The 12,139-nt window shown below is 37.0% G+C and overlaps 1 protein-coding gene across 3 annotated transcripts in view; it reads left to right on the forward strand.

The window, feature by feature from the left end:
• Positions 1-12,139, forward strand: part of LOC144222592 (protein argonaute-3) — a 122,401-nt gene that overhangs the window by 97,370 nt on the left and 12,892 nt on the right. For all 3 annotated transcript variants that reach the window (XM_077753110.1, XM_077753109.1, XM_077753111.1), the window contains 5 exons: positions 808-967; positions 2,411-2,501; positions 5,749-5,943; positions 6,282-6,416; positions 10,519-10,620. In XM_077753110.1, the coding sequence (XP_077609236.1) occupies positions 808-967; positions 2,411-2,501; positions 5,749-5,943; positions 6,282-6,416; positions 10,519-10,620 (683 nt within the window). The remainder of the gene's footprint in view (positions 1-807; positions 968-2,410; positions 2,502-5,748; positions 5,944-6,281; positions 6,417-10,518; positions 10,621-12,139) is intronic.

Here is a 12,139-nt window from a genome sequence, read left to right on the forward strand (position 1 = left end):
AGAGAGAGAGAGAGAGACAGCGTGAGAAGGGGAGGGTCAAAGAGAGGGAGTCACAGACTGAAACAGGCTCCAGGCTCTGAGCTGGCAGTCAGCACAGAGCCCGACGCGGGGCCCGAACCCACGAACCGCAAGATCGTGACCCAAGCGAAAGTCGGACGCTTAACCGACTAAGCCACCCAGGCGCCCCAATTGTTATGTATATTTATTTTGAGAAAAGGAGCACATGTGAGAAGGCTTGAACTCATGAACCATGAGATCATAACCTGAGCCTAAACCAAGAGTCAGACACTTAATTAACCAACTGAGCCACCAAGATGCCCCATACACTATAAAGACTAATTTTAAAATTTTCTTTTTAATGTTTTATTTATTTCTGAGAGAGAGCATGAGCAGGGGAGGTTCAGAGAGAGAGGGAGACATAGAATCTGAAGCAGGCTTCAGGCTGTGAGCTGTCAGCACAGAGCCCAACGCGGGGCTCGAACCCATGAACAGTGAGATCATGACCTGAGCCAAAGTCGGACGCTTAACCAACTGAGCCACCCAGGCGCCCCGGTTATACTATTTTTATGATGACAGAAATATACTTTGTTACATAAAGAAGAAAGCAACTGGGAAAATTATCACTAAATATTTAAGCTAATCTTCAAGGCAGTATACTTTAAATTATAACAGCATTGTTTTAGTATTCTTATAATTTTTAGAGTCCTATAATTCAGTGATGTATTTCAAGGGGGAAAATATAGTAGCGTAGTTTTCAGTGAAATTTGGCCTTGTTTCTAACTGGAGGTATTTGTATTTGTTCCATAGCGGAAGTAAAACGTGTAGGAGATACACTTTTGGGTATGGCTACACAGTGTGTCCAAGTCAAGAATGTAATAAAAACATCCCCTCAAACTCTCTCAAACTTGTGCCTAAAGATAAACGTTAAACTCGGAGGGATCAATAATATTCTTGTACCTCATCAAAGGTAAGATACGCTAATCACGTAATTAAATATTACTTTTCATCTTAATTTTTCTATATATTGCCATATCTAAGATCAGTGTAAGAAACAATTTTGATGATTCCTGCCATGGGAGATAGGCAGACATTTTAGCTAAAATTTTAAGAGATTCCCTTGTGGAAATCCCCTTTCAACTCCGTTTTTATTTAGTATATACAAATAACTTCTTGCCCCGCTACAAAGTAGTGAGAGCTTTATGTATTTCTCACTGGAGTGCACAGCTTAAAGAATTTTCTCTTTCTTTGATAGTCCTCCTTATTCTGCTATTATGAGGCTGCTCTCTCACCTAGAAAGAAAGGGAAGAATGAAGGATCTTGGGTGGGGCATGTCAATTAAGTGAATAATTTAAGTAAGCCATATCAACTCCCTGCTACATGCAGATGTTACTGTCAGACCATCATCATGTTTAAGAGCTCTTAGGAAGTATGACATAATGACCTAGAAACAGGTGCTGGGCAAGAGACTGAGAATTGAACAACAGATTTCCTTTTAACAGTTGAAGCAACTAGGGCTTTAAAAAACTAAATATCTTGACCAGTATGGACCACAGATAAGCATAAGGAAAGACCCATGTGTGTTTGACACAAAATCCCCCTTTTTTTTTCTGTTTTTCCATGTTGTCTATTAAACAGATGAGAATCATAAATGAGATGGTATTTGAATCTTAAAGGATATAGTTTTGGGTTTGGTTTGGTTTTGTTGTTTTTTAATGTTTATGTTCTTTGAGAGAGACCACAAGCAAGAGGGGGAAGAGAGAGGGAGGGAGAATTCCAAGCAGGCTCTGCAGTATCAGCAGAGCTCAACAAGGGGCTCTCTCTATCTCATGAACCATGAGATCATGATCTGAGCCAAGATAAAGAGTTGGGTGCTTAACTGACTGAGCCACCCAGGCACCTCTTAAAGGATGTAGTTTTTTAAATAAAATGACTGACCAACTACTTTATGACTATTAAGTATTTGTACTTTTGGACACAAGAGGGGAAGTAATAGATTCCCATAATCCTTTTCAGTGAAAAGCTTAATGATTCTTTTTCTCATTGAGAGATTGCATAGTTTAAATGTAAGTAGGTTACAGAAAGATTGATACATCCTGGGATTAATATGAGGAAGTTCATCATTTTATGCCTCTTATGAAGAATGCCCACCCTTTGCAACCACCAGCACCAATGCTTAAGGCAGAAAATTGCTCTGAATAAGACATTGGATAGACCTATTGTGATAGCTTTTACTTCATTGAGTTAAGGGTTCATGAATGGAGAGAATAAAAGAGTATCAGAGCTTTGAAGCTGTCTGTGTAAGACCTCCTCTGTGCTGTGTCAGCAACTTGTATTTGTGTGGCAGTAGTATGACAAATAAATGAATAACGAAAAAATGAATTATCTAACTCTTTTAAAAAATGTGTTTAAGACCTTCTGTGTTCCAGCAACCTGTGATCTTTTTGGGAGCAGATGTCACTCATCCACCAGCTGGTGATGGAAAGAAGCCTTCTATTGCTGCTGTGAGTGTCATTAGGCAGATTTATCTTGTCTAAAGTTTAGATCAACATTTTGGTTTCAGCTTTTTGAATTTTAATGACATTTTTTTCTTTGAAACCAATTTTTATAAATATATATATGTATATCTAGAACCAATTTTCAACTGTTCTTTGGTTGTTGTTGTTTTTTAAAGAATGATCATTCTCTTGGGGCGCCTGACTGGCACAGTAGGTTAAGCTTCCAACTTCACCTCAGGTCATGATCTCTCAGTTTGTGGGTTTGAGCCCCACGTTGGGCTCAGTGCTGACAGCTCAGAATCTGGAGCTGCTTCAATTTCTCTGTCTCCCTCTCTCTTCCCTTCCCCTGCTCACACTCTGCCTCTCTCAAAAAAATGAATAAACATTTAAACATTTAAAAAAAAAATCAGAATGGTCATTCTCTAGTTTGGGGGCTAAAAGTTACATATATATTTATTAAATTGAGCTTATTAATTGTATTACTCAAGTCTTTTGTTTCCTACTTTATCTATATGACATCTCTGTGATCATATATTTTCAGTTAGTTTTTGTTTAGTTAATGTATTTCCATAGTGTCTTTGTCACAGAAAGATATATTGCATTTTTTTCAATGTAAAATATCTTCTACCTTTGTCCAATCTAATACTTATACCTGAATTCTTTGTTTTAATACTACCATTCCTGCTTTTAACATTTGCCTTTTTTTTTTTTTTTTTTTTTTTTTTTTTTTTTTTTGTTATGTTTATTTTTGAGAGACAGAGAGACAGAGCACAGGAAGGGAAGGGTCATAGAGAGAGGGAGACACAGAATCTGAAGCAGGCTCCAGGCTCTGAGCTGTCAGCACAGAGCCCAATACAGGGCTTGAACTCACAGACCGTGAGATCATGACCTGAGCTGAAGTCATATGCTTAACTAACTGAGCCACCCAGGCAACCCAACATTTGCTTTTCATATCTTTGCCCACCTCTGTGTTTGTAAAATTTCTTTGTCAGTTCTTTTAAGTATAGTTCTTATAAAGTTCTGAAAGCCAGATGTTTTACCTACCTTGAAATTCCTTGTTTTTTAACAAATGCCAACATTTTGAAAATGTCATCATATTTTAGTCATACGTGATAAGTTTCAGAAGTTAAGCTGTAAGACATTTTACATATTTTTATTATCTATAATAATCTTTACATAAATTCTGAGTTTCAACAACCTGGTATATTTTATTTATCCATGAAAATGATAGTAATCTTAAAATTCTTACTTAAGATTCCAAAGCTATTTTCATTAGTGAAGGAAATTTGCTTCTATCTATGGATAAATTTTATTGCTTTTTATTCTCATAGTTATGCATGAATTGTCATTTCAGATGTCCTAGATGTAGTATTGAGCCACTTCTGATATTCATAAAAATGTTTTTATAGAAGATGAAATTGTTTTGTCAAAAAAAATTCAGAAGACTTACTTTGGATTTGCTATTTTGGGGTCATTTACCAAGAAAGTTTAAGCTTAGTTGAATTCTTTTGGACTTCTGGGCAGTCATTGTCCTTTTCTACTAAATCCATTTCTACCAAATACCCATTTTCTTTTATTATTATCAGAAGTCTTGTAAATAGAATTTATTATTTCTTTTTGCTATATGGGTTCTATTCCCAAGAACTTAAAGACCAGTGTGAAAAACAAATGTAAGTAATAAATGCCACATAGTATAATAGATATTACTTTAGTAGCAATGTAAATTAAAATGTTGATCACAGAAACCTGATATGTTGAGAACCTTGAGAAACATAGGGAATTGGAATGTAGTGTAACAGATCGTGAGGCTAGTAAGATTTCATGTGGCTTTTTGTGCTACACTCGAACATAGATTTACATGTTAGTAATGAGATACAATTCAGAGGGGGAAAATGGAGTTCTTTTTTTTTTTTAATCCATTCTTCCATTGATGGACACTTCCATTGTTTCCACATCTTGGCTACTGTAAATGATACTGCAGTGAACATGGGGTTACAGAGTTCCATTTTTGAATCATGGCTTTGCTATAGATACTATACAGGAAGAAAGAAAAGCTAGAGGCAGAGAGCTGGTTCTCAGCCTCAGCTCTGAATTGAATGATGTATAGACATTTAAAAAATATTTGGGTTCCGGGGGCACCTGGATGGCTCTCAGTTAAGTGTTTGACTCTTGATTTCTGCTTAGGTCACAATTTCATGGTTCATGGGTTTGAGCCCTGCATTGGACTCTGCGCTAACAGCACAGAGCCTGCTTCTGATTCTCTCTCTCTCTGGCTCTCTCTCTCTCTCTCCCTCCCCTGCTCATGTGTTCTCACTCTCTCTCAAAATAAGTAAACATTTTTTAAAAAGATTCAAGTTCCAGCGATTATGCTACAGTAGGTCTATGAGTAAAAGATACAAAGAAATCAAGTGTTTGAATGGATCCACTTTATACTTATCTCCTTTCACTTACTCTCTTTAATAATGTCTTTTTGTTTCTTTCCTTACTAATCTCTAGATATACTAACAACATCTATAAATTAGAATCTTGTTAAATGTAAAGTGCAGGAGCACCTGGTTGGTTCAGTCAGTAGAGCATGCGACTCTTTTTTTTTCCCTAAGTTTATTTATTTTGAGAGACAGAGAGAGAGCAAGTGAGTGAGCACACGGGCAAGTGGGAAAATGGTGGGTTAGAGAGAGAATCCCAAGCAGACTCCACATTGTCCGTGAGGAGCCAGATGCGGGGCTCAAACTCACAAACCGCAGGATCATGACCTGAGCCAAAGTTGGACACTTAACTGAGCCACCCAGGGACCCTGAGCATGTGACTCTTGATCTCAGTGTCATGGGTTTGAGCCCCACTTTGGACGTATAGTGAAAACTAAAAACAGATTTTTTTTTTGTAATGTAAAGTTCAACCTACTCATAGGAAAATAGTTTTGTTTGTTTTTAAAGATTTTATTTTTAAGTAATCTCTACACCCAATGTGCGATTTCAAACTCGAAAACCTTGAGATCAGGAGTCACACATCTACCAACTGAGACAGCCAAGTTCCCTAGAAAATAGTTTTTGACCCTATACTGGATATTTTATTCTCTTCTTCACTAGGAATTATTGATTTTTTATTACTTTGAAAATGAACAGTGATAAATAATAAGGTTATAGTAAACTAAGTGAAGTCCATGTGCTGCTTTTTGGTTTTTTTATTGTAAAATTCGTATTCATGGACTTTTGATTGTCTTAATTTCTATTTTTCTTTACTTTTTCCAACCTAGGTTGTAGGTAGTATGGATGCCCATCCAAGCAGGTACTGTGCCACAGTAAGAGTTCAGAGACCCCGACAAGAGATCATCCAGGACTTGGCTTCCATGGTTCGAGAACTTCTCATTCAGTTTTATAAGTCAACTCGGTTCAAACCTACTCGTATCATCTTTTATCGGGATGGTGTTTCAGAGGGACAGTTTAGGCAGGTTGGTTGTCTGGGATCTCATCATTCTGTGGTTAAATCAGATACTATGTTTATAATATGGTATCTAGTTCTAAAGTTAGAAGCCTTAATTAGGTTGAAAATTCTCAAAGTCAAAATTTGATGCTGCTTTAGATTTTCCCTTCTAAAAAGTTTACTATGGATGTGTAAGCCTTGATTGCTAAGATCATGCTCTGATAATATTTAAGATATAATAAAGAAGTATATTTAACTATAAGGTGATAAGATTAAGAAATCTGGAAACTAAATTATGATCTTACTTTGAAGTATGTATAAGAGAACACCTGACTATATCAAATCTTTCCATTCCATCTCCTCTAGGTATTATATTATGAACTACTAGCAATTCGAGAAGCCTGCATCAGTTTGGAAAAAGACTATCAACCTGGAATAACCTACATTGTAGTTCAGAAGAGACATCACACTCGATTGTTTTGTGCTGATAGGACAGAAAGGGTAATTTTACATCTGTTGTAATGCTGTTATAAGACAGACTTACCTCAGATAGCTCATAGAGCACTTACCAGAGGCTCTCTGCCAACCAAAGGTTCCAATATATAGTAGCAGATTTCAGCATAGCAGATGATGAGTATAAAAGCATCCAAATAGGTTGTTACTTTTTAATTTTCTAGAATTTCTGTTAATGCTCCAAGTATTTAAAACCCTGTTAATGCTTTTTGTTATTGTGAAGAAACTCTTTGTTTTGTTTTTTTGTTAAGGATGGGAAAATCATTTTTTAATTTTATTAATATTTTTTGAGAGAGAGAGTGGGGGAGGGGCAGAAAGAGAGGGAGAGAGAGAATCTTAAGCAGGGCTCAATCTCAGTGACCAGAGATCATGACTTGAGCCAAAATCAAGAGTCCCAGACTCTTAATTGACTGAGCCACCCAAGTGCCCTGAAGCTCATAGTTTTAAAATTGTTCTTTCTATTCCAGTATGTCTTGAATGTTCAAAGGGAATAAGATACATTCATTTTTTAAAATATCTTATAAAAATTAGTTTTTTTAAAAGCTAAGGACTTGGGGCACTTGGGTGGCTCATTTGGTTAAGTATCAACTTCGGATCAGGTCATGATGTCACAGTTCATGGGTTTGAGCCCCACATTGAGCTCTGTGCTGACAGCTTAGAGCCTGGAGCCTGCTTTGGATTCTGTGTCTCTCCCCCTCTGTCCCTCCCCTGCTTGTGCGCATGCTCTCTCCCTCTCTCTCCCTCTCTAAATAAGCATTAGAAAAAAAATTTTTTTTAATCTAGGGACTTTCTAGAGTGATTAGTGGAAATTTATGCAATCCAACTTTTAAATAATGCTTCCTTTAAAATTCACAGAATTTTTTTTAAGATTCTATTTTTTGGGGGCATCTGGATGGCTTCGTCGGTTAAGCCTCTGACTTCAGCTTAAGTCATGATCTCACGGTTCATGAGTTCGAGCCCCACATCAGGCTCTGTGCTGACATTTCAGAGCCTAGGGTTTGCTTCAGATTCTATATCTCCCTCTGTCTCTGCTCCTCCCATGCTCACACTCTGTCTCTTTCTCACTCAAAAATAAATAAACATTAAAAAATTTTTAAATAAAAGATTTTATTTTTTAATGTCTCCTTTTTTATAATGTGTATTTGTTTTAAGACAGAGAGAATGANGCCAGCTGAACTTCCCAGGCATCCCAGAATGTCTCTTTTTTGGTTTTTTAATGTTTGTTTATATATTTTGAGAGAGAGAGAGAGAGAGCACGTGCACGTGCACGTGCAAGCAGGGGAGGAGCAGGGAGAGAAGGAGAGAGAGAATCCCAAGCAGGCTCTGCAGAGCTTAACACAGGGCTTGATCTCAGGAACCACAAGATCACAACCTGAGCCGAAATCAAGAATAGGATGCTTAATGACTGAACCACCCAGGCACCCCAAGATTTTATTTATTTTTAAGTAATTTCTGTACCCAATATGGGTCTTGAACTACCCTGAGATTAAGAGTTGCATGCTCTACTGACTGAGCCAGCCAGGTGGCCCCTCACAGAATTCTTTTTTATATTTTGTAGTATGACTATGTATATTTATAATGAGGAGGAGGTGTAAATATCTAGGGAAATCTGTATTCTTGTCTCCATGCAGCATAGGGAAGTAGCACTCTTGCTGTCATTTCCAGTGCTCTGTCCCCATCCTTCAAACCATGGAGCAGAGAAATCTGAGAATTGCATGTGTTAGTGTCTCCTTGGGGGAAGGGTTCAACAGAAAAGACAGAGAAGTGTATGTTGGGTTTGGGATATATTTTGTCTTTGGTTACACTCTCTGCCTAACTTTGGGAAAGTGACTTAACATCTCTGTGCCTGTTTCCATCCCAGCAAGGTTTGAGTGATAGTAATTTCTTCCTTATTTTATTTGTTAAAAGGATTAAATAAATAAAAATATGTAATACCTAAGACAGTGCTTGGCACATACATACGAAGCACACAGTAAATGTTAGCTCGTTGTAGAGTCGTGGTGATGGTGGCAATGATAGAGGAGAAGAAATCATCATAGCAGACATTGTTCTAGGTATTTATTACAAATTTAACTAATTTAATCCTCACAACACTATGAGGTATTTATTATTATCATCATTTTCCACAGGAAGAAATGGGGGCATATGAGGTTAAAGAACAAGGTTACAAAGCTAGTCATTGGTAGAGCCTAGGACTCCAATCAGGCACAAATCAGGCACTCTGGCACCAGAATGCTCATAACCACTATTAACCTCTCTTATTAGAGAGAGAGTAGAGTAGTGTTAGTTTTTTATTGTGGGCTTTGCCCCAAATTTCTACATACATTTTTGTACCTGAAAAACCAGATGTTTCTTCAAAAGCAGAATTAGGAAAACCTAAGTTAGATTTAATGATTACTAGCATCTAATGTTTAATCATGCTAGTCCTTCCTTTGTCTGCTTCTCTTTCACCTTTGCTCTAAATACTAATAATAGATGAGAGGTAATTATAAATGAGGAAACCAGCACAAAGAGGTAAAATACTATCCCCTAGTTAGCACAGCTAGAAACCGGTGAAGCTGTGATATGAACCTATTCTGCCTCTGTAAGTAAAGTAAAACTTTATGTATGTTAATTTGATTTGTGTATTAAGAACAGGCGTAATTTAGTTGTTTATGAAGTGGTTTTTTTGTGCTTAGTGAAGGCTAGCTATAACATAGCTACACAGCTATAACTCATGCCACTACCTGATTGTAGTCCCTTGCATGTAGAAAGAATGTCTGAGTCAATAAAGTAGTTTTAATTTGCTAACCTATAAACCTAGACTTAGAATTACTGGTTTTAAATGTTAGACATACAGAGGTAGAGGTGAGTATACATATGCATTTTAAAGTGTTTTATTACAAACCTTTTGGGGCTCCTGGGTGGCTCAGTTGGCTGAGCGTTCATCTTCAGCTCAGGTCATGATCTCACAGTTCGTGGGTTCAGGCGCCACATCGAGCTCTGTGCTGACAGCTCAGAGCCTGGACCCCGCTTCAGATTCTGTCTCCCTCTCTCTGCCCCTCACTCATTTGTGCTCACTTGATCTCTCAAAAATAAATAAACTTTTTTTAAAAAGCCTTTCACTATCAGAAATTTTGAGCCACTTCAGTCATACTCGCATCGTCTCCATGCATAATGTTGGCTTCCTTACAAGATGTTGAAACTGCTAGTATGAAATAAAAGGAATAGGGCCTTTGCAGTCAGTCCCATATTTCACTACCAGTCCTGTCCTTTATTGTGTGCTGTTCAGCAAATTATTTCATATTCCTGAACCCAGGTTTCCCAAACAGGTGAGAATAATACCTGACTCATGGGATTATTAGGATTAGAAATAATGTATGGTAAGTGCCTGGCACATGGTTACTACTGTTGATGTTATCAGCATTCTTGCTCTCTAAAAATAGTGTTTTCCAAGGAAAATGCTAGTTTCCATAAATTACACATTCAAGAGTGCCTGCTGTTCACAGGTACCATAAGTTGGAGCAGTTAAAGTAGATTTGGGTTTTTTGGTTTTTATTTTTATTTCTTTTGGGGGAGGGGGAGAAAGGGAGAGAATCCCAAGGCTCTACAAGGTCAGCATACAGTCTGATGGGGCTCAGTCTCCCAAACCGTGAGATCATGGCCTGAGCTGAAACCAAGACTTGGAGATTTACCTGACTGAACCACCCAGGCGCCCTAAAGTAATTTTTTAAAAAATTTTTTGTGTTCCACCCATGTTGGGATCACCTGCTAGCTAAGCACCAACAGACACTAGTAACCCTTTGTTGTTTATCAGCTCTCACTTTCAGCACCATGTAAGAATAGGAGCCAGGATATGGAAACCAACTTGACAATAAACTATTTAAGAAAAAAATTAAAAATAAATTAAAAATAAAAAATAAATAAAAAAAAAAAGAATAGGAACCAGGACTAGAATAAGGTCTGCTGTTCATGCCTGCTCAAGTAATATTTCAAGCTAAAAGTAGTGAAACACAGAATCAGTCTATTATATTTACACATTTTTTAAAGTGCTTTTAGATGCATTCTTTACCTTTGTCTTGTTTGTTTAAACTTTGACCAAATAATCTAGGTTGGAAGAAGTGGCAATATCCCAGCTGGAACAACAGTTGATACAGACATTACACATCCATATGAGTTTGATTTTTACCTCTGTAGCCATGCGGGAATACAGGTAAGCCTACACTTTCGGTGAAATGTTCTAATTCAAGAACTTCCATTCTTGCGTATGTTCTTTTAATTGAGAGAAACACTGTTCTCTGCACTCTAAATTGTTTCCATATGAAATTAGATGAAACTTACAGTAAATAAATTTCTTCCCCTTTCTTACCTTGAGGGGAGGGGCTTACTTCTAGTAAAATACCAGAATATGAGTAGTTTAATAGAATGAATCTCTCCAAACTGGGTCCTCAATTTAACCTGAAACTTCAAAAATGTTAAAGTACTTGATTCTTCCTTTGACAGTTGCTTCTTTTTTATAATATTACTTCATAGAGAACTTCGGTATTTATTGGCAGATATTGAGCATGTGGAAGTTTAAATAAATTTGCAGCTTTAAGTTTCAATGAAATAATTTTAAGAACCTTACTTTTTTCATTAAATCACGTTATTAATCTGTTAGCTTTATTACTTAGTAGAACATAAGCTTTATTTATTTTAAATGAATCTTCTCTTTCATTTATTTAGTTAGTTATTTTGAGAGAGCGAGAGCGTAAGCTTGAGTGGGGAAAGGGTAGAGAGAGATGGGGAGAGAAAGAATCCTGAGCAGGTTCCAAGTTGTAAGCATGGAGCCCTATGTTGGGCTCGAACTCATGAACCGTGAGTTCGTGACCTGAGCCGAAGTCTGACGCTTAACCAACTGAGCCACCCAGATGCCCCAAACATAAACTAATTCAGTGCTCCTTGAACTTTTCAACAACAGGGTGAACCCACATTCCGAGGATGCCTGACAGAATGTCAAATATTTTAGGTTACTTGCCATTGATTAAAACAAATTTCAGGGAAGATGCACTATACTGAACAGCTGTATCTTAAAGCTTTGTATGTCCCTCATACACTAACCCTTGTTCCACTCTTAACAGCTTTAAAATTATTATCCCACTCATTCATCTGTGTTTTTATATCTACTCCCCTTTCACAATCAGTGTTAAACATTTTCACTGTGGGTGGTAACAGTCATTTAGCAAAACAAAGTTAAAAGTACCTTCCAGAAATAAAATCTCTGGAAATTGGAGCACATGTTTTTTAACCTAGTGTCTCTGCCCATGTGTCCCACGGAACACTACTGCTATGACTCCTCAATAAATATTACAGGAAAGAAAAAAAGATGCGCTGTTCAGATGAATTCTGGAGATGCTGGTTAAACAGAATTTTTTACTGTAAATTTTTGTATACCACTGATAGGCAAATAAATGGTCATTATGAATCTTAAAGACACAGGTATTTCCATAGTTTATTTAACCAGCAGTTTTAGGGACCAGTCTTCTTTTAGGACCCTAACCTGAAACTTTGTTCTAGTCAGCAAGTAACCAGGAACATTTCACAAGGACTAAAGATGTTTTTTTACACATCTCGTCACCTTTTTTAGAATTTTCAAACTTCTCAGAGATAAAAACAGGAGTCTTTGTTTTTGTTCTGTTTTGTTTTAGGAGTCTTTGTTTTTTGCCAGCCAAAATTAAAAACCCAATCATTTC

The sequence above is a fragment of the Crocuta crocuta genome, unplaced genomic scaffold (genome assembly GCF_008692635.1).
Source record: "Crocuta crocuta isolate KB4526 unplaced genomic scaffold, BGI_CrCroc_1.0 scaffold303, whole genome shotgun sequence".
Lineage (NCBI taxonomy): Eukaryota > Metazoa > Chordata > Mammalia > Carnivora > Hyaenidae > Crocuta > Crocuta crocuta.